Here is a 21,947-nt window from a genome sequence, read left to right as displayed (position 1 = left end):
GATAAAATGACGAGTTTATTAAGGAAATTAACCCACTGGATTGATAAGATTTGTTTATAAATCGAAATGTTATCATATGCAATTTTTACGTCGCAGTATTAAATAATAGATAAAATTTGATTATCGGGTATTTTAGGGCGGAAAAAGGCAATAATAATCGATATTAATGCTTAGAATCAAGTGATCATTCTAACAGGCAAAGAACATGCATTCATGGTAAAGTACCAAAAAGTCTTGCCTGTTAAGATCAACTGATTGGCGAAAATAACCAAATTATACAAATAGGCTGTCATTTGGTTCCTAGCAAACTGACACTTTTGTCACCGTGTTGACTACATTTCAATATGTTTCGATCGGGCATGCCGTTCTTAATCTCGAAGTCCACTCAACCTTTCCATACATAAAACGTTTCAGCAGGTGTGTCATATCAGTTCTCATTTCGATTATTCAATGAATAAAAACCTTTTACTATTCAGATTGGATTAAGTCCAAGAGCTCAAGGGATTGTTGTATGAACAACGATGCAAAAGTGCTGGGAATTAGAAACTAGCACAACGAACAATAACATTGTGATGCAGATTATGCAGATCCTGAACGGCGTTAAGGTAATACGGGACTGTTTATAAGTGTTGATGCATTAGACCTCTGCACTCAGTAGACTATATTGGTATCAGAACCACTCTTTTGACGACATTACTGTCCTACAAGGGGAGGCTGTGAATCTCATTTTCACAATCGATCAAATTCAATTCACAATTAATCAATAGATTACTATAAATTCATATCAGCTCTAGAACGAAAGCTAAAGTAATACAGATATAATACACAATTTTGTATTATAAATTGTCTCATCGGAGCATCGATTTCAATCATCAATATAGTCTGAATAGACAGTCTGAACAGAGTGGAATCTGGGGTATCGAGCCATAAATAGGCGAATATGTCAATGCGAAAGTAAGGAGCAAGTGGTTAGACAACATACCGGACATCTGTTTCGCTGTTTAGGATGTTCGTGGATTCAATTCCCACCAGAGGCCGATCTCTCAATCATTACATAGAGTGTGACGGAGTGTGACAATATGATAAGGATTCGCACAATGCTCACGACATTACATGTGCGTCTAGCCAATTCTAGCAATTAAAATTTACATTTAGTTCTAATAATCCATAAATATCCATTTTTATGCCTCTAAAATCTACATGAGTTTTGCATAAATCCTTGAACATTTTCAGATGAATATATTTCTGTGATATGTCAAAAGTAAGAAGAGATATCTCCTGTATAAATTGAAATTCTCAGATATCAGACTACGCAAGTTAAGTTGTTGCCATAAATTAAGAAAATTGTCTCTTAATATCGAAATTGAGTATTAAGTAATTAAACCTGTAATAATAACAATATTAAACCAATATTAATGATACCCTTGATGTAACTATAAACCCACATTCATGCTCAACATAAATGTAAACCTTTCAGCACTCAGTTAATAGGAGATCATTTAATTATAATATCATTATTCATTTTGTAAGCAAAATTATAACTACTGATAACAATTTTATTATCTTGTGTTATGAATTTATGGTGCACATGTGCTACCACACAAGCTTACTGTGATATGACAAACTTGAAAATATTTTTAACGGTCAAAATAAAATCATAAATTTTTCAATTAAATTCTACAAAAATAATTTCAAATTTTTTATCATGCCATGTGTGATATCACTTTCTTTGTAACATCATTGCGTGTCTTCGGGTATAGAATTAATATAAATTGCGGTTTGGCACCATAAACATCAACAGTTGAATTGAAATTTCGGTTCAGTTACACATTTAGTTGATAAAATTTGTCACAAGTATGTATCGGAAGTGAAAAATATTAATTAAGTTGAACAGATTTGTTGCAAAATTTTGAAATGATTTGAGGCTTTTTGATCAAGCTTTAGTTCAAGTCTGAGAATATGACATTGTTTTCGTCGAGAACTAAGTTTTGAAGACAAATTTGTGGATCTGACATTGTTTGATAGATTCAGAAAAAAAGTTTCAAAATTTTTGAATGCAGACAATAATTTAACTCATGATGGAATGATCAGTACAATTTAAGCTCAGTGTACTAAATGTTGAGCATATTCTGAGCATGGTTTATGTGTTAGGGTTCAAGACTCCCAAAGTTTTTGGAAGAATTGCTTCAATTTGCCAAGATTTTTCGTGAAAAATCCTGATTTCCATTCTTTCGAAATGTTTGCGTCTGTCTCTAAAAATGCCTGGCATTACCCCGGGGCACTAAGCTGACCAATTCTAGAGTAACCTGGAGTCCAGGGTAAACGGATAGTGTCCTGCTTTTAGCATTCATATTTTAGCAGTGTCCTGCTTTTAGCACTTATGTTTGAAATTTGAAAACCCGTTAGAAATTTTCACAAAAAAATTAATTTATTCTTGAATTTAAAGCATAAATTTCAGTTCTTATCGATAATTAGTTGATAACTTGCTCAAATATTATCAATTTACATGATTAATTCAGCAAATATCAATTAATATTAACGTTAAAAATTTTGTGTTTTTACCGTTAATTTTTTATTCAAATTTCAAATGCTAAAAACCGTACAAATTCTTGTAGAACCGTACACAAATAACTGTCACGTTTTCTATGCGTTTACCCTGGCCTGGAGTATACTTTAGATAAACCTCAGAATGGCTCAGAATATGTCTGTAAATTTGATCAAAACATTAAGTTCAATCCTTAATTTGAAGTGAACCAGTTCAAGTTAGCTGGCCTAATCTCATTGCAAACCTGAGACATGAAGGATTAAATCTTTAAATTTTTAAAAAAGTATTTTTATAAAAGATAAAAATATCCAAAAAAAAAGTATCAATTTTCCAAAAATAAAACCGGCAAAATTCCCATGATAAGCTCATCTAATTCCTTTATCATTGAATTAATTCTTCGGCTTCTTTAACTTATGCTTCAAAACAGAAGTGAAGCGTAGTAACAAAGTAGTAAAACCATAAAAATTACTTATATTTCCACTTTTAATCATCAGACAAAATAAGACAAGAAAATGGCTTTAAGTTGCTTGAAAGTATCAAGGATAATCAATCAAAATGCATTCAGATGCCTTGCATTAAGCACGCAACGTAGTCAATCAACATCAGCAACAAATGATAAGCTTATAACCACAGAAGTAAACAGCAAAACTGGATTCGTGACTGTATCATTTAACAGACCAAAGGCACACAACAGTTTCACCCTTGAAATGTTGCAAGAATTTGCAAATACATTGGATGAAGTAGACAGCAAGAATTCTAGAGGAATGATTCTAACAACTGTAAGTTAAATTGATGCTAATTTTTTCGACGGCATGTGATCAAATTGCTTACTTTTCAGACATCCGAAAACGTCTTCACAACAGGTTATGACATCAGAGAACTTGTTGATCCCGATCCTGAAAGATTATGGAATCTTCATGCTGCATACCTCGACTGCTGTCACAAGTTATTGTATTCATTATATCCAACAGCTGCAGCAATTAATGGTAGGTTTATTGTCTTGAATTGGAATCGAAGATCCATCTACTTATAGTTAGTTGATAATCTTCCGATCCGATTCCTACAGCACACATCAACTGATTCTAATAAATTCCCAATGTATTCCCACAGGTCATGCAATCGGCGGTGGCTCATACTTCGTCAAAGCTTGCGAGTACCGTGTAATTGTCCCAAATGTTAAAATTGGAATGAATGAAACCCAACTTGGTCTTGCTATTCCAAAGACAGCCATCCTTACAATGAAGAATATTATGGCTGCCAGAGAAGTAGAAAGAGCGGTAACACTAGGCTATGTCTATTCATCAGAAGAAGCACTTAAAGTTGGTCTTGTCGATGAAATTGCAACAGATAAGGCTGATGCCATTGCCAAATGTGAAGCTTTTCTCTCGAAATTCAGAAAGGTTCCACCATTAGCACGTGGAATTACTAAGCAATACTTTAGAATGGAAATCGCAGATATGATTCTTGCTGAAAAACAAAAGGACGTGGATGTGTTTGTAAAGGCTATTTTAGATCCAAAGAATCAGAGAGCATTAAAATCACTCATTAGTCGCTAATTAATACTAAGTGAGTCAGTATTATTGTTAATTTTTATCTTAGTTATTAATTTTATTAAGGATTTTATACAATTTTATCAATTTGGTTTTTCCATCATTATGTGATAGCTTAAAATAGCTTAAAAGTGTCTTGAATAAAAAAATTATTTTAAAAACATGTCAAATAATTTGGGTTGTTAGGTTATTGAGCTTTTCGAAAGATTAAGTGCAAATCTGATAAGAAAGTAAGTGAATTCCCATGACGCTGCAATTAAAGCTTTAACGCTAATTCTTCAGTTCTTATGATTAGAATTCCCCAGATGTTGTGACATTATCACATTTGATAAGATAGTTCATCAAATGTTGGGAAATTAATCTTTTTTGGGTTTCTTTCCTATGACAACAACTTAAAGATGCTAGAAAATTGCTATATTAATCCTCATGAATTAGGATTTCCCCATTGACACAGGTGTTCCTTTTTAGACAAGTCCCTCAAGACGTTTTGTCACCTTAATTACTGTATTGCCTTCAGCATTATACGAATCCTTGTCCTATATACAACACTCTTAGTATAAAAGAAATTGAGTGATCGGTCTCTGGGGAGAATCGGACTCTCATATTCGCAAAATAGCAATACAGATATCTGGTCTCTTGTCTAACCACTCGGCCACTTTCAGATTTGCCTATTTATGACTTGATACCCAGATTTACATACTGCTCAGATACTACTAGAATAATCCATCATTATTAATCGGCTACTTCTTCTTGGGAATGTAATCCATCTTTGGATCATTCACATTATCTTTTGTACTAACTGGGAAGTCGGCTAATTGATCCAAATGCTGGCACCAGGGCGACGTGACTCTGACTTGGTGTCGGTTTATATCTATAGGATTGTGCCGGATTAATACCGAATCTGGCACCAAAGCAGAGTCAAGCTGGTCAGGGGCTGAATTTGATCGATTAACTTATTCATACTAATTGGGAAGTATCTTGGTTGCCGTGTATTATGTTTCAAGAATGTTGCAAAATTTCTTTGAAAAACCCAAAAAATACGTCATTTTCCCAAAGCAAGCAGATTTCAACTGCGAACTCGAAGTTTTAATTCACTTCCAAATCCAACAATAAATACCTAACAGAATACATCTTTAACGGTTACAACATGATCACATTTTTTGAATATCTCTACAATTTTTTAGAAATTTTTCTTGTTATCAACACTTTTTTACCTTTTGACCATAATATTTATGTAAACAGCAAGTGCCGCTACTTTAGTAGTCAACAAGTTCTGTGAATTAATACTTGCTGTACATTAACTGTCGAATTCTGATTTAAAAGTGAAAACAATCTTAACTTTCATTCATAATTCCGCAATTGGAACTTAAACTTGTAAAATAAACATAAAGTACAAAGTTCAGTTTTTTGATCAGCAGTGCTGATAATAATTAATTTCACCAATAAAACATGGCTTTAAATTCTATCAAAATATCAAGGATATTCAATCAAAATGCATTTCGATGCATTGCATTAAGCGCGCAACGAAATCAATCAACTGCAGCTAAAAAGGAACAGCTTATAATCACTGATGTAAATAAGAAAACTGGATTTGCAACACTGTCATTCAATCGACCCTCGGCACTCAACAGCTTTACTCTTGAACTTTTACAAGACTTTTCAAAGGCATTGGATGAAGTTGAGGAGAAAAAGTATAAAGGAATGATTTTGACAAGCGTAATGATTAATGCTTTTGATTTTTGTGAAAGTTTGATGCTAAAACATAATTTTCCATTCCATTTCAGACATCAACGAATGCATTCACAGCTGGACTTGACATTAAAGAGCTTATTAATCCAGATCCAGCAAGATTGAGAGAACTCCGTGCTGTATATCTTGATTGTTGCCTTAAGCTGTATAATTCATTATTCCCGACAGCTGCTGCTATCAATGGACATGCTATTGGTGGTGGTTGCTTCCTTGCCATCGCTTGCGAGTATCGTGTAATGTTGCCAAACTTTAAAATAGGATTAAATGAAACCCAACTTGGAATTGCTGTGCCTGAAGTTGCTATTTTGGCTACTAAAAATGTCATTTCATCTCGTGATTCCGAAATGGCATTGACTTTAGGAACAGTTTTTAGCTCTGAAAAGGCTCTCGAAATTGGATTAGTTGATGAAATTGCCAAAGATCAAGCTGAAGCCATAGCTAAATGTGAAGCATTCATGCTCAAATTTAAGAGTGTTCCAGCATTAGCTCGTGGAATCACCAAACAGCTATTCAGAAAGAAAATTGTGGATCTGATGAGTGGAAATAAGGAAAAAGACGTTGAAAACTTCGTAAGTTATGTTCTTGATCCAGCAAGTCAACAGTCGCTAAAAGCATTCTTAGATCGCTCAAAGAAATAGTAAATCCGTGCAATCAAAGATTACTTTACCATTGTTAATTTTTATTGAGAATTTTATACAGTTTTATGTCTTAAAAAAATAAAGTCCAAAAATTTGAGATTAGGAGCTTAAAGACTCTATGAACATTAAAAAAAAAAGAAAAGCTTCACGATTAGTGATTTTTTTACAGTTTGACTACATATGTGTAGAAGAAGTAGAAGACATTGATGGATTAGTTGGTACATCATATCATAGTTGGCATAGAGATATAAATAACCGGTGAAAACCAGTTGAATCGTTACTTGCGCAGGTTGTCATCTTATACCAGTTAGCACTTGCCGCAGGCTGTCTCCTTCCTCCAGTTGGCAACTGCGGAACATGATCCCTGCAGAAGATGAACTGAAAAGCATCAAATGCCGGCTTTTATCAAATCATGTTCATTAGGGCATCACAATGTCTTGACGGATAACACAATGTATTAACGGAACGACGCAAAGTTGCCCTGACGTCACCATGTAGCCTGATGTCGATCCATATTTTCAACCAACGAACAACGAGATCCACGGCATAATTCCTCTCGGATACAATCAAATTCTTCCATTTTCATTGAAAATTAATCTTCTAAAACTTGTGTTCTACATTATTTTTAAGTCACCCATACTTGTTAATAATTTTATAAACAGTTACTTGCATTACATCCACAAATAAAACAGAATCAAAGTTTAAATTCTTAAAAAATATTTTAAAATTCAAAGAAAATGTCCAGGAATGTTTTATTGCTTTCTAAAGCATTTAATTCTAATGTTAGACGATTGTGTACAGCTCCAAAACCTGTCCAACAAGCTGAAAAGTTAGTGCTAATTGATGTAAATGATAAAACTGGCTATGGTACATTGTCAATAAATCGATTACCATCAAACAGCCTTAATAAGGAACTGTTTAATGCATTATCAGATGCATTAGATGAAATGGAAAGGAACAAATCAAGAGGAATAATACTCACAAGTGTAAGTGACTAACATCCAGTTCTGTTACAAATTCTCATTGAAAACCTTTTCAGACTTCACCAAAAATATTCTCATCTGGATTAGATTTAGATGTTGTGTATCATGGCAATTCCAAAACGTATGCAGAACTGTGGTCTGCAGCTTTGGACTGTTTTCTTAAACTTTATGATGCATCATTTCCAAGTGCAGCAGCAGTCAATGGCAATTCTTTAATCATTGATCATACATCCTCAATATTAATGCTTACTTTAACTTTTAGGTCACGCGATAGGAGGAGGATGCTTCTATGCAATGACTTGTGACTATAGAGCTATGGTCAATGACTATAAAATTGGATTAAATGAAATTCAAGTAGGCATTGCATTACCAAAGATTCTTGTTATGGTGATGGGCAAGTTGTTGCCAAGACGTCATGCTGAACTTTCCCTTACCCTAGGAACCGTTTATTCAGCTAAAGATGCTCAAAAAGTGAATCTTGTTGATGATGTTGTCGCTGACAAAGCAGAAGCAATTGCCAAATGTGAAGAGTTTCTTAATCGATTCCGTAAAATTCCAATGGACGCAGTAAACAAGACGAAACGTAGCATACGTAGAGAAGAGATCGAATATATCCGAAATCATAAACAAAAAGACATTGATGACTTTGTGAAAGCTGTCGAAAGTGTTGAGGCACAAAATACAATCAAAATGTATTATGAAGCTCTAAAAAATAAGAAATAAACATGAATCTAGTCTAATAAATTTTGGTTCCTTGTCGACTTGTTTTTCTTAATATTAAGAGATTTACATTGTATGGATGTTTGTTTGTGTTTACCTTATTGATGTGTGTAGCTTAATATTTATTTGAACAGAATGGTTATCAACATTGATGGTTTATCGATGCGTGTGTATACTATCAGTCAATACGACGGAGAGTCCATAACGAGTTTTTCGTCTATCCGAAAACTAATAAACAATTATTAATCAGCATATCTGGAAGTTAATAGTCATTACAATCAGTTGTGTCAATTAATTTGCAAGCCATGATGCTCCGTCAGTTATCAAAAGCACCAAATAATATGAATTTAATAAGAAGAATTGCCACAAATACGATCCTCAAAAGTCAAACAGTCACAACAAATATTGACTACAATCAATTGGTACTTGTTGATGTAAATGATAAAAATGGATACGCAACAGTCACACTTAATAGACCACCGGTAAACAGCTTCAACCTTGAACTTATGATGGCATTATCGAGAGCACTCGATCAAGTTGAAAGGAACAATTCAAGAGGAATGATATTGACCAGTGTAAATATTTTTAGATTTTTTATTATGTATCATGTCTTCTTATTTGACAGTCATGACTTGTTATCTATTTTGTAGATAATTCCAAACATTTTCTCGACTGGCTTTGATATTCGTGAGCTTTACCAAGCAGATGAGCGTAGATTGAGAGAATTTTGGTCAGTTCTTCAAGATTGTTGGTTTAAACTTTATGGATCAACATATCCAACTGCTGCTGCCATTAATGGACATAATCCCGCTGCTGGTTGTTTCTTTGCATTGTGCTGCGAATATAGAGCTATGGTCCGTAACTCAAAATTGGGTATAAGTGGTGCACGACTTGGAATTTCAATTCCACTTCCAATGATTTATACAATGCGTAGTGTCATATCCACTAGACAAACGGAATTGGCACTGACATCAGGTGCATTGTTTACCACAGAAGATGCACTTAAGGTTGGACTTATTGATGATATTGCTGCTGATAGATCAGATGCCTTTGCTAAATGTGAAGCATTCTTAGACCGGTTTAAGGATATCCCACCAGTTTCACGTGGATTCACCAAACGATCGATAAGACAAAAGGACATGGAAGAAATTGCTGCAAATCGTCAACGTGACACTGATGAGTTTGTCAGAGCTGTTTTGAATCCAGAAGCACAATCATCATTTGCAGCATTTCTTGGGAAGTGATTAATTTGCTGATTTTTATGTCCATATTGTAATCCCTTAAAAAACCGTTAATTTTTTCAAATAAATTATTTTTTTCAAATTCAATCTATTTCGAAGATCATTTTCGATTTTCGAGAAAAACATTCAGCTGATAAAGGTACAAAGTTCCAAACAGACTTAACATTTCTTTATTATTTTCAAAAATCAAATACTCTTTATCTTTAAATTGAGAATTTTGATAGTTAAGGACAAAGTTTGAAACAACAAAATTATACTCAGGATGAGTGCACTAAAGTTAGCATTAAACTCACGACAAGTAAGCAGGAACTTACTTAATTATGCTAAATATAATGTGAATATAGTAAAACATCAGTCAACAAAGTCTGAAGGTTTAGTTTTAATTGACGTAAATGATAAGACTGGATTTGCTCTAGTCACATTAAATAGTCCTCCGGTCAATAGCCTTAACTTGGAGTTGCTGTCAGCCTTTTCTAATGCATTAGATGAAGTGAAAAATAACAATTCAAGAGGAATGATACTCACTAGTGTAAGTAGGCCAAATAAGTTGTGGCTTAATATTCATGAATAAAACATGACTTTTTTTCCTTAATTGCAGTCATCGCCAACGGTGTTTACAGCGGGTTTGGATATAAATGAGATGTATAAACCTGATTATGATCGAGCTAGGAAATTTTGGAGTTCTTTACAAGACTGCTGGTTGAAATTATATGGATCATCATTCCCAACAGCTGCTGCAATTAATGGTAAGATTGCTATGTTCTTGTGAAGGCTTGATGCCGTTCCTGAGCGTAAAAATTAGGTAGTGTCATCCTCAGTCTTGACCTATGACAACAGGTCCATGCCGTGACACTTACCATGCCATGTCCTCTTACTTACTGAGCTACAGGGAGTTGTTAGGAAGTGCGGCGCAGTACTCACTTAATCCTTCTTTGTATATCCGATGTTCTTTGTTCCACTCTTATCGTTTATTGGATCAAGACACAAATTCCAACAGTTTAATCCACAATAATCTATCAATATCAACTCAAATTAACATTTTTTCTCTATCACAAAGGTCACAGTCCCGCTGGAGGATGTCTATTTGCGATGTGCTGCGAGTATCGTGTAATGCTTCCAAAATTCACGATCGGATTGAATGAAACCAAACTTGGAATTGTCGCACCTGCATGGTTCATGGCTTCAATGAAGAACACAATTCCAATAAGAAAAGCTGAAATGGCCTTGACCTTAGGTACGCTTTTCAGTACTGAGGAAGCTTTAAAAATTGGTTTAGTCGACGAAATCGCAAAAGATAAGGCAGAAGCGATTGCAAAATGCGAAGAATTTCTTAAAAGATATGAGAAAATTCCACAAATGGCACGCGCAGTCACTAAACAATTATACCGACAACAAGACATTAAGGAACTTGAGGACAGCCGAGGAGCTGATGTTGAGCTGTTCATAACAACGATTAGAAATGATAAAATTCAGACATCACTTGGACGCTATATTGCCTTTTTAAAATGGAAGAAGAGATTAAAGCCTTTAATACAATTTGTATCATATGTTACTCGACTTGTGAAGCCAAAAAAGAAGAAGAGCAAGACAACGTAGGAAAATGAGATTGTTAGAGTATATGATTATTAAATATAGGGTTTGTTTGGTTGTTATGTAACACTAGAAGTTGTTATGTTCTAGATGTAGTAAATTTTTTATGAATTTAGATGAGTATTAGATCAAAATAGTTTGTTGGACCAACAGGTGAATTGTGATCCATGAGTTACAAGCTCCATCACAGGCTTCTGATTGATAATTTTCAAAGTGCCAAATGTAAAACTGTATCTTTCAACAGCATGCTTAATGAGCTATTGGTCCATGTGATCACTTCCTATCTGCATAGTCAAATTTATCACTTCCCTGATCCAAAAAGAAGACCCAGTAAAGTACACGTTACCATACTGCAAATTGATGGATTTTATCATTTAACGAATTTTTATAATTCAAACTTTTTAACGGCTACGATAAATTCAAATTTTGTTCAGGAAACACTGTAAAAACATTGAAAAACACTGTGAAACAACGAAAAACAATGAAAAAACGTGCTGTCTTTGTTTACCAATATCTAAAATTGTTAAATATTGTGGATTATAGTGAAATTGAGCTTGATTCCTACCAGAAATTCATCGAAATTCCTCCTCATTCCTTATTGTTACGTAATATCCAAATGATCCCCCATATTTGCATATTTTATTTTCTTTTGTTAAAAGTTTAACATTAAAAGTTTACACGCTCATACCATAAACATTTTCACAATTCATGTCCAATGCTGCAAATGGATAAGTAATTGGATCATTATTAAATAATTAAAAAAGACATATTAAAGATTAATAAGTAGTCACAAGAGATTGTTATTTTGTTTTGTTTGCTGTTTGTGGAGATAATTAAGAAATATAAACAGTTCCTCTCTTTCAACAAAAGAGTGACTTGGTGTCATTAAAGAGAGTGGGAAATGATTGCTACCTGACCGTGTCAGAGATAACATTAATATACTTTCTTTTGTATGTATTGAAGGAAAATAAAGGCATTAATTTTACAAAGATAAAAAGTCATATTAGAACAGACTTAAATCTATCGTCGGTTCCATAACATTGCATTATTTTTGGTTCTCATCGAAATATTTTTACGTCTCACGGAGAATAATAAAATAAAGAATAATATACGCATATATACAGGCGCGACGTTTTAGTGTGTTCATTTTGCTGTGCCGTATCACTTGTAAATGATGAATTTTTCGCGTTTAATTAAAAATTGTACAATTCCATCGAGATGGTTATTGTCAAATAACATCAGATATCAATCATCAAGTGCTGCACAGAACTTAATTCAAGTTGATATAAATGAAAAGACTGGAGTGTCTGTTGTGTCACTTAATCGTAAGCCAGTTAACAGTTTGTCCTTGGAATTATTTAAAGACTTTTGTGGCGTTATGGATGATCTCGAACGTGAAAAAGTCCGTGGAATGGTGTTGAAGAGTGTAAATACATCAATCAAATTAAATGACAGCGTCTATTATTAATGAAATATTAAATTACAGTCATGTGATAATGTATTCTCAAGCGGCTTAGATATCGGTGAATTATATCCACATCCAAGTGAAGAACGTTTTGAAGCATTCTGGTTGTTTTTCCAAGAGAGTTGGCTTAAATTGTATGGATCATCATTTCCAACTGTTGCCTTTATTAATGGTACGTAAAATCTATCCAATTATTTTAATAACCCAATGTTTACATGTTTTGTTTTCCAAAAATGAAGGTCATGCTCCAGCTGGAGGTTGTGTATTTGCTATATCCTGTGAATATCGTCTTATGCTACCTCACTACAAGATCGGCTTGAATGAAGCACCTGTTGGAATTGTAGCAACAGAATGGGTTATGAATTCATTAAGAGCTGTCCTGCCAGGCAAAAATGCCGAACGCTTATTAACCTCAGGGAGATTATTGGATACTCAGGAAGCATTTAACATCGGACTTATCGATCAAATCGTTAATAATGAGGAAGAGGCAATGGCGAGAAGTGAAGAATTCTTTGCGACATTCGATAATGTACCAAAATTAGCTCGTGCCTTAACAAAGCAAAATTATCGTAAAAATGACTTGAATCAATTGGTTAAAAATCGTTCATCAGATGCCAAACAATTCCTTAATCATATTTTACGTCCTGAAACTCAAAAAATCATTGGAAGTTACTTCAAGAGCCTTAAAGATCGCAAAAAAGATTAAATGTTTTAAGTTTTACAGTTTCTATAAAATATTTTTTAAAGAATGTCTACAAAACATTTTCTTTTACTTTTCACGATGGGAAATTCGGGAAAATTCATTGGAAATTTTTCATTCCAGTCGAGGCATGTTGAGACAATTTTTTTTAGAATAAGGAAGTAGTGATTTCGGTCTCATAAAATCAACTTATTGTGACATTGCAAAGTCGTTTTTGGAGTTATAATGGGAAATAACAAGAAGAAACGTACACACAAAAAGAAATCTCAAGGTCCTAAGCCGACACAAGAGTCAACCACAGAGCAGATTGAGAATGTTGAAAAAAATGACGAAATTATTGATGAAAAACAAAATGAAAATGCCGCTGGATCTCAACAAGAGGAGAAAATTGTAGAAGTAAAAGAAGAGGAAAAAGTGATCCAGAAAGAAGAAGATGTCAAGGCAGTTGATAAGGTTGTTGTAGAGGAAACACCAAAAATTGAGCCACAAGAAGAAATTAAGCCTGAAAAAGTGGAAGTAAACAAAGTTCCAGAAGACATCAAAGTTGAAAATGAGGAGCCTCAAAAGGTTTGTGATAAAGAACAGTGATTCAGCACATGCATGAGCTGTTCATTTTTAAGTAGCAACAGCAACATTTTAAATTTAACGGAAATTATTTTTTTGAATTCGATTTGTGGTGAAAGATTGGTGAATATAAAATTCAACGATTTTTAAAATTACTTGCGCAACGGTTTTGACATTCAGACAGATTTTGTATTTTTATCAATAATTCCAAAATTCATGCTAAGTGTAGAACTCCCGGTAGACATAAATTGAGCTTTTATAGTTTTTCGCGAATAAAAAGAATAATATGAGCAGTAATTTATCGGAAAATTTAGAAAAATTGCAGTTAGATACTGAAAAGGCATGAAAATCAGTTAATTATAATAATGTCATTAACGTCTTTGTACAGATTAATCAATTTTAATAGAAGTTTAATAGTAAATCAACTGAAAAGTGGAAATAGGGAGAATTGGAAATGTTTAGCTACTTTGGTTCGTTTATTACTCAAAATAATTATGTGACAATAGTGTTATTCTAATAATTTAGTTCAGCATTATTAATACCTGTGCCTTTTGTGTTTAATTATATTAGATTTTTTAGAGTTTGACCTACTTTTCATTTTTCCACGTTGATTTCATAACTTTTTTTGTCATTTTTTTGTAAACATTCTTATGAATTGCATCATTTAATTGGAAGCTCCGTGAGTGAGTCACACGCAAAATAACTAATAGCACATTTTTATTTAATTTTTCAGGCATCAAAACAAAAAGCAGCCAAGAAAAAGCAACTTGAAGACATGGGTGTTGAGACAGGTTAGATCTTTAAGTGTAATTTAATGTTATTATTGCGTAGCTGTGCAATTTATTGATAGCCAACTCATCAAAATAATTTTTCTCATTTTTTAGGAATTAAGGAACTAAATCCACCACCAAATTACATTGAAGAACGTATCAAGTTGTATGATAAATTAAGAGATGAATATTTGGAGGAGCTTAAAGCCAAGCCAAGAGAGAAAATTCAAATAACATTACCAGACGGAAAGGTCGTCGAAGGATTATCATGGGAAACAACACCATATGAAATTGCTGCTGGTATAAGTAAAGGATTGGCTGACAATACAGTTGTTGCCAAAATTGACGATGAAGTTTGGGATTTAGATAGAGTATTAGAGAAGAGCTGCACATTGAAACTCTTAAAATTCGATGATCCAGAAGCTCAAGCAGTTTTCTGGCACAGTTCAGCACATATTCTTGGAGAAGCAATGGAACGATGTTATGGTGGCTGCTTATGCTATGGACCACCCATTGAGAACGGATTCTACTATGACATGTTTTTGGAAGGTGATGGAATCTCACCAAATCATTACAAAACACTCGAAGACCTTGTCAAGAAGATTGTTAAGGAAAAGCAGCCATTCGAACGTCTTGAAATGAAGAAATCTGACTTACTCAAGATGTTCGAGTACAATGAATTCAAGAAGAGAATCTTAAATGAGAAAGTCACAACAGAAACAACAACAGTTTATCGTTGTGGACCATTGATTGATTTATGTCGTGGACCTCATGTACGTAATACAGGCAAGATAAAGGCAATGAAAGTTACAAAGAACAGCTCTACATATTGGGAAGGTAAAGCTGATGCTGAAACTCTTCAACGAGTTTATGGAATTTCATTCCCAGATCCAAAACAATTAAAGGAATGGGAGAAACTTCAAGAAGAAGCAGCAAAACGTGATCATCGTAAAGTTGGTCAACAACAAGAACTTTACTTCTTCCACGAATTGTCACCTGGTTCATGCTTCTTCTTGCCTCGAGGCGCTCACATTTACAATACATTGATGAATTTCATCAGAAGTGAATATCGTAAGCGTGGCTTCCAAGAAGTCATAACACCAAACATGTATAATGCAAAATTATGGCAAACATCTGGACATTGGCAACATTATGCTGACAACATGTTCTCATTTGATGTTGAAAAGGAAAAGTTTGCATTAAAGCCCATGAATTGTCCAGGACATTGCTTAATGTTTGATCATCGTAATCGATCATGGCGTGAATTGCCATTAAGAATGGCTGATTTTGGTGTCTTACACAGAAATGAATTGTCTGGAGCCTTGACTGGATTGACACGTGTACGTCGTTTCCAACAAGATGATGCTCACATCTTTTGTGCACCCGAACAAATTAAGCAGGAAATTACAGGATGTTTAGACTTCTTACAATGTGTCTATGGAAAGTTTGGATTCTCATTTGACTTGGTTCTATCCACACGTCCTGAAAAATTCTTGGGTGAAATTGAGGTATGGAATGAAGCAGAAAAGGCATTGTCAGATTCACTTGATGAATTTGGTGTTAAATGGTCATTAAATCCAGGCGATGGAGCTTTCTATGGCCCAAAGATTGACATCACAATTAAGGATGCATTGAAACGATCACATCAATGTGCTACAATCCAACTTGACTTCCAATTGCCAATCAGATTTAATTTGAACTTTGTGTCTGAAACTGGCGAGAAGAAACGACCTGTAATCATTCATCGTGCTATTCTTGGATCTGTCGAGAGAATGATTGCTATTTTGACTGAAAATTGTGCTGGAAAATGGCCATTCTGGTTGTCACCAAGACAAATTATGGTTGTTCCTGTTGGTCCAAGTTTAGACGATTATGCTAATGAAGTACGTGATCGTTTATATGCTGCTGGCTTTATGGCTGAATCAGACACTGATGATGGTGACACAATGAATAAGAAAATCAGAAATGCTCAATTGGCACAATGCAATTTCATCTTGGTTGTTGGCGAAAAGGAGAAAAATTCAGGAACAGTCAATGTCCGTACTAGAGATAATAAGGTTCACGGTGAAGTTACAATTGATGTGCTGATTAGCAAACTTGCTAAAATTCGCGATGAATTTATTCGTGATGAAGACACATTCTAGACAGCATCAGCAACTGTGTATCCTGAATAATACAGAATTATATTATATGATTCATATCCTTAACAAGCATTTTCCTTAAATATGAAATAAAAGCTTTGGTTTTAAAAATTTAATTTTGGTAGGATGTGCTGGTTAATTTAATAATCGCAGTAATCTTTGTCAATTTTTTCAGTTTTTTTTTAAAAATGTCACAAAATATTTCCGAAGAATCAAAATCAACAGAAATTCACGTAGTTTTATCAAATTTTCAAGGCCTACAGTACGATATCGATGAAGACACAGAATATGAAGTTATTGCATCATACGTAAACAATATTTTGAGTAATGACTGCTTTCAAATAAACCATAAATCTATACCAGAAATAATCATCAAAATTCCAATTGATGTAGCAGATGAAAATCAAGTTTCGGATCTATTTTCAAATCGATTATTGCTTACTCTTATTAAACATGAGACTGAAAATGCAGATACAGTTGGATACAGCAGTATTGACTTGTCAGATTTATGTTCAATAAAATGTGAAAGCATTAAAATTCACAAACAATTTAAAGCTATAAAAGTTGCTAGGAAAATATCTTTTGATGTCAATGCAGCCACAAAAATTCCATTGATGAATACAGCATATGAAAACTGTATGAATTTTACATTGGAATCAGTTTACAGCAATAATATTTATGATAAAATTTTAATCAGTTTAAATGCACCAATTGAGGTAAATAATTGCTTTAATTTACTTAAAAATTGCTCAATTCCAATTCATTTCAGGCAATAAATAAAGCAACATTCAATGTCACGAGAATCTGTGAATTTGGCAACTCCAGTCTAGCTGATAATGATTCCAAGAACATCCAGTATGATGAAACCGACAATTCAGCACAATTTGACGATCGATTATGCAGTTTGAGCTGTCAATCTTATCAACGCACGAATGTAAATGCCACATTTAAATCTGTAATATTCACAAAGGAAGCATGTTTAGCGCTTCATGACCACATCAGAAAATATGAACAAATTTCAATGGAATTGATGCTTAACAATGATGTACATTTGTTTGGATTAATTGATTGTGAAAAGTTGCTACATGTTGGATGCAGAACCGTTCGTTGCTTGGTGCCACTATACAGATTCGACAATGAATTATTCAATAGCTACACGCAATGCAACAGCAAATTTTATAAGCCAGAAGTGCATTTGATGTCAAAAAATAGTAAGAGAATTTCCAGGAAAACTCAAATTAATAACGAAAATAAGTCACTTGAGGATATAAAGGCATTAGATGATGAAGGAAAACAAATATTTGTTGTTGTTCTGTTAAAATTGCAAAAATCATTGAATGAGGAAGTGAGCATTGACACAAAATATTCTCATGGGATGTTCAAACATGATAATTCAATGGAATGGGATGTAGGAACTACTCATAAGTCCAAAACCTGCAAAACTGAGAATTCAATATCCACAAAGATAAAAATTCTATTTGATCACTTCCGAGATTCTTGTGATGATGAAGACTTTGCATGTTCATTGGTATCAAATATTGTAAATTCTGAGAATATCCCATCCAACAACGAGAGTGACTTGATTTTAGTACAAATCTATAAATCACTAGGTATGATCGATAAAGCTGAGGATATTCTTCTCCATAACATCCATAATGACCCAAATTCGGAAGCAGCCTGGCTAAATTATGCAATATTCAATGCAAAACAGGAAGACTTTAATAAAATGGCAGTAGCTATTGACGAGATGCTGAAAATCAATCCACAATCTCTGATATCAAACATATTAAATGCTTATTTCATGTTCAAATCTCATAAATATCCAGCATGTCTGAATTTGATAAGCAATTTGCAGTCAAGATATGGCAATATTGAGGAATTAGGCATCATGCAGTATGTGATTAATGCCATGCTTGGTATCGAAAATATTCAAGAGAATAAAGGATTTACAAAAAATAAGGAAATAGAAAAAATCTACAACCGTACAGACAATTTATGGCTTACAGCAACAGATGAATGCTGTCTAAGCTGTCAAAATTCATTTATAAAGTCTGCAGTGTTCTTTTTTAATATCGGATGTTATGATATTGCTGAATTGTGCCTTGGGGAATATTATCAATCGTATGGAATCAACATTAATTATTTGTATCTGTTAGCGGCCATTGACTCATCGAAAGGATGTTATAAAGAGGCTCTTTATCATCTCAATAGAATTTCTGAGAATGATGTCGCAAATCATAGTTTGAATGTGAGTAGAGTTTAATCTATGAGTTCTTCTGGCGATCCTACATCTTGGAATGTTTGGCAGCTTTATGTTATTGCTTGCTATTTCAGTCACATGATCCTTCTCTTCTACATAATCTGTTCCTCACATAATCATTCTTAACCCAAGCGGCACAATACGGCGTATCGCTAAAGTCGTCCACATAATTGAGCATATTCATGAGCCCGTTCTCACAATTCCCACATAGTTCTGTACACTGACACTTACTTACTTGCTTACTTCGATGGCCGTAAGTACAGAATAATTGTGATCCATCACCTCCCAAAGATGTTGCCTAAAACCAGACTGATTACCGCTTGCTAATTCCCGATTATAAGTGCAATACTGTCTTAATCGTCAGCTTCCTTCCTTGACTTCTTTGGTGATATACCACGTGATAAGCAGTGACATAATTAAATCAAATTTTTGCGATAAATCTATAATAATGCCGAGTTGTGGAGTATAGCTTCAGCAAAGGAGTCAAAACCAAATTCCTGAAACTTATTCCAATTCCTTACAAGCATCCAGTCCTATGACATAGTTCTGTATCATTCGATTTATTTCTAGATTAATTATGCCCCAAAATTTCTTAGGAATTGAGGGTACGATTCAGAACAGGATTGGGTTTGACACTTCCTAGTTTGAATAGCATTGCTTCATAGTTTCAATATCATCCCTAAAGAAGTATACGTAATGCAATTTATTCATTAGTTCTGCAAACTTTCCAAATTCAAAAGTTAATTGAAATAATTCAAAAGCTACTAATTTAAATTAATTATGAATCATATAGCTACTAATGATTCTTGCGTACTAAGTTATCTGCTTTATTTAATTCATTACTTTTCATTTCCAATTTTTCCTTACAGCATTCAAAAATTGCTAAGTCAATCATATTGAACTTATTACATATAAAGAATTTTAAAAAAGCTGCAGACATATTCAACACATACATAGAAATGGAATCGTGTGACAACTTTCTCATATTATTTCATCTTGGATCGTATTTTAATCGTATTAATGAATTTGTTATTGCAAAAGAATTTTTAATTCAAGCTGCTAAATTGTATCAATGTCAATTGATATTCCAGGAATTGGGAAAATGCTTTATGGCATTGACATCAATTGATTTGGCTGAAAAAGCATTTTTGAATGCAATTCAATATGATATTAATGATATTGACACGATAATAAGCTTGAAGGAAATTTACAAAATTCAGGATAGACACGATGCACTTGACATTTGTGGATAATATAATAATAATAATATAAATAATGTCAATTAAATAGATTTGGAATCAGTTAACAAATACAAATGAACCAAGCACCAAAAAAATATATAAAAATTGTGACGTTATGTGTAATAAATAAATGAATTGATAATTTCATATGTAGGTAGTCATACTTAATATTTTTTTGAGTAAAATGATATAGTCAGATATTTTGTTAAACAAAGATCCTGGTTTCGAGTAAAATATTCTTAATTAGTAGCTGGTTCTGTCGCTTCTGCCTCGACTTTTGGCTCTTGATGGTCCTTTTCATCCATCATTTTACTTCTCAACAATCTATCCTGGACACTTGTTTTCGTTATGACAATTTTATCCAATATTGGATGTTGGAATTCAGGCTGTGGTGGTCCTTTTGGTTTTGGCTTTCTAGTATTGTTATTACGTGGCTTATTGTGCTGCTTACGGGCATCTGATGATTGAGCATGGTCGTTATTTGCTTCTGCATTTTCGTAACTTTCGGCTGATGGTCGTACACGGCCAGTACCGAATGTTTTCTCGCTTGATTTTACTGTAATTAAAGAAATGTTACTTCCGTCCAATACATCAGTAAAAGAATGTCAATTGACTTGCTTACATTTAACACTTCGCACTTCATCGGTAACTTCCACCGTTATATCATTCTTTCCTTCAATTCTTTCTTTATTTGGCTTTGGTCGTGGCCTATTATTATCGATATTATTGGGTCGTTTTGGACGATTCTGTTGATGATTTTGATGTGGTTGTCGTTGAGCTGAACCAGATTTTGATTCATTTGATAATTGCTCACTATTTGATGATTCCATACTTGTATTATGTGATGGAGCTGCACGTCTCTCAGTTCTTAACTGTTGTGGAGGAATTTTTCGTGGCGAATTGCTATTACTATCATTATTCACAGCCTGATTATGATCATGTCCATCATTACTTCGATTTTGATAGTTGTTATTACTATTATTATTATGTGGATTAGGTCTAGGACGGTGATTTGGGTTCTTTTGACGTGGAGCTTGATTATGATTATCATTTGATGACCTTTCCTTGTTGCTTGAGTCACCACCATCCTCATGATTTCTTGGACGTGGATTTCTATTGTTATTGTTGCGATTTCTATTATTTTGCTGCTGTTGCTGTTGTGGTCGCTTAGCTTGACCATCAGCTTGATTATTTTGATCATCATCTCGTAGAAAATTTACGGGATCTGGTGGAATTTCATCTAATTGCTTCTTTCCAAGTATTGGTCTTCGATCTATGAAGAATGGGAAGAAAGACAAAAAATGAAGAAAACAAATAATTGCAAGTGTGCAGTATAAAAAGAAGACATAAAGATGTGTTGTATGATGTTAATAAAAAGTTGTGCAAATAACAATTTTTGCGAATGACTCACTTTTTGGTTTATAATCGGGATTTTTAGCATGTTCCTTCTGATCATCTTTGACATCATAATCTAATTCAACATTATCGTATCGATGTTTTTCATTCGTTTTAACTGCCTGACTTTTTGATAAGGTTGCTCCTTGTTTTTTCGCTTCCAACTCATCTTTAAGGATTTCTTGATGCTTCTTCTCCAACTCCTCATTTTTTATTCTTATTTGCTCCATTTTCTCATTAATTTCGTCAGACATTTTAATGTAATTAACTTAGTTCCACTATAAATTACCTTTTTTCCGAATCGACACACAATATACTAGCACATTTTTACAGTAAATATGCTTAATATTAATATTCATTTTGTCTGCAATTAATTTTCAATTGTTTTGATGACT

At 33.7% G+C, this 21,947-nt stretch overlaps 8 protein-coding genes and 1 long non-coding RNA gene across 11 annotated transcripts; 7 read left to right on the top strand and 2 right to left on the bottom strand.

Moving 5' to 3' along the window:
- The first annotated feature begins 2,894 nt into the window (after positions 1-2,894).
- Positions 2,895-4,225, top strand: LOC139098630 (enoyl-CoA delta isomerase 1, mitochondrial-like). Its single transcript, XM_070650868.1, has 3 exons — positions 2,895-3,324; positions 3,384-3,531; positions 3,656-4,225. The coding sequence occupies exons 1-3, from the start codon at positions 3,058-3,060 to the stop codon at positions 4,099-4,101; spliced, it is 861 nt and encodes a 286-aa protein (XP_070506969.1). The 5' UTR covers positions 2,895-3,057; the 3' UTR covers positions 4,102-4,225.
- A 1,060-nt stretch (positions 4,226-5,285) lies between these two features.
- Positions 5,286-6,587, top strand: LOC139098635 (enoyl-CoA delta isomerase 1, mitochondrial-like). The gene is made up of 2 exons (XM_070650876.1): positions 5,286-5,811; positions 5,880-6,587. The coding sequence occupies exons 1-2, from the start codon at positions 5,545-5,547 to the stop codon at positions 6,480-6,482; spliced, it is 870 nt and encodes a 289-aa protein (XP_070506977.1). The 5' UTR covers positions 5,286-5,544; the 3' UTR covers positions 6,483-6,587.
- LOC139098637 (uncharacterized) lies at positions 6,503-8,750 on the bottom strand. Its single transcript, XR_011545215.1, has 2 exons — positions 8,283-8,750; positions 6,503-8,170 (listed from the first exon to the last, which is right to left on the bottom strand). It is a non-coding gene; the product is annotated as an uncharacterized lncRNA (long non-coding RNA).
- On the top strand, positions 7,167-8,209 carry LOC139098636 (enoyl-CoA delta isomerase 1, mitochondrial-like). The gene is made up of 3 exons (XM_070650877.1): positions 7,167-7,468; positions 7,522-7,669; positions 7,728-8,209. The coding sequence occupies exons 1-3, from the start codon at positions 7,220-7,222 to the stop codon at positions 8,186-8,188; spliced, it is 858 nt and encodes a 285-aa protein (XP_070506978.1). The 5' UTR covers positions 7,167-7,219; the 3' UTR covers positions 8,189-8,209.
- On the top strand, positions 8,335-12,017 carry LOC139098633 (enoyl-CoA delta isomerase 1, mitochondrial-like). Its single transcript, XM_070650874.1, has 4 exons — positions 8,335-8,760; positions 8,836-9,955; positions 10,025-10,172; positions 10,484-12,017. The coding sequence occupies exons 2-4, from the start codon at positions 9,689-9,691 to the stop codon at positions 11,020-11,022; spliced, it is 954 nt and encodes a 317-aa protein (XP_070506975.1). The 5' UTR covers positions 8,335-8,760; positions 8,836-9,688; the 3' UTR covers positions 11,023-12,017.
- On the top strand, positions 9,037-9,429 carry LOC139098623 (enoyl-CoA delta isomerase 1, mitochondrial-like). Its single transcript, XM_070650860.1, has one exon. The coding sequence runs from the start codon at positions 9,037-9,039 to the stop codon at positions 9,427-9,429; it is 393 nt and encodes a 130-aa protein (XP_070506961.1).
- Positions 12,018-12,045: 28 nt separating the features above from the next.
- On the top strand, positions 12,046-13,209 carry LOC139098634 (enoyl-CoA delta isomerase 1, mitochondrial-like). The gene is made up of 3 exons (XM_070650875.1): positions 12,046-12,442; positions 12,503-12,653; positions 12,721-13,209. Exons 1-3 carry the CDS (start codon positions 12,188-12,190, stop codon positions 13,185-13,187), a joined length of 873 nt encoding a protein of 290 aa, XP_070506976.1. The 5' UTR covers positions 12,046-12,187; the 3' UTR covers positions 13,188-13,209.
- A 110-nt stretch (positions 13,210-13,319) lies between these two features.
- On the top strand, positions 13,320-16,772 carry LOC139098632 (threonine--tRNA ligase 1, cytoplasmic-like). 3 transcript variants are annotated; one of them, XM_070650871.1, is made up of 3 exons: positions 13,320-13,748; positions 14,479-14,536; positions 14,630-16,772. In XM_070650871.1, the coding sequence occupies exons 1-3, from the start codon at positions 13,407-13,409 to the stop codon at positions 16,657-16,659; spliced, it is 2,430 nt and encodes an 809-aa protein (XP_070506972.1). In that variant the 5' UTR covers positions 13,320-13,406; the 3' UTR covers positions 16,660-16,772. The 3 variants fall into 3 exon arrangements, with proteins under 3 accessions (XP_070506972.1, XP_070506974.1, XP_070506973.1); XM_070650873.1 differs by lacking the exon at positions 13,320-13,748 and adding an exon at positions 13,998-14,085; XM_070650872.1 differs by lacking the exon at positions 13,320-13,748 and adding an exon at positions 14,084-14,215.
- Positions 16,773-19,684: 2,912 nt separating this feature from the next.
- Positions 19,685-21,874, bottom strand: LOC139098598 (putative mediator of RNA polymerase II transcription subunit 29). The gene is made up of 3 exons (XM_070650831.1): positions 21,569-21,874; positions 20,780-21,430; positions 19,685-20,713 (listed from the first exon to the last, which is right to left on the bottom strand). Exons 1-3 carry the CDS (start codon positions 21,804-21,806, stop codon positions 20,397-20,399), a joined length of 1,206 nt encoding a protein of 401 aa, XP_070506932.1. The 5' UTR covers positions 21,807-21,874; the 3' UTR covers positions 19,685-20,396.
- Positions 21,875-21,947: the final 73 nt, after the last annotated feature.

This window comes from Chironomus tepperi, unplaced genomic scaffold (assembly GCF_022539635.2).
Source record: "Chironomus tepperi strain 1889 unplaced genomic scaffold, CSIRO-AGI_Ctep_v1 contig_449, whole genome shotgun sequence".
Classification (NCBI taxonomy): domain Eukaryota; kingdom Metazoa; phylum Arthropoda; class Insecta; order Diptera; family Chironomidae; genus Chironomus; species Chironomus tepperi.
Note: the sequence above shows the minus strand (reverse complement) of the source record. Positions and strands in the feature narration are given on the sequence as shown.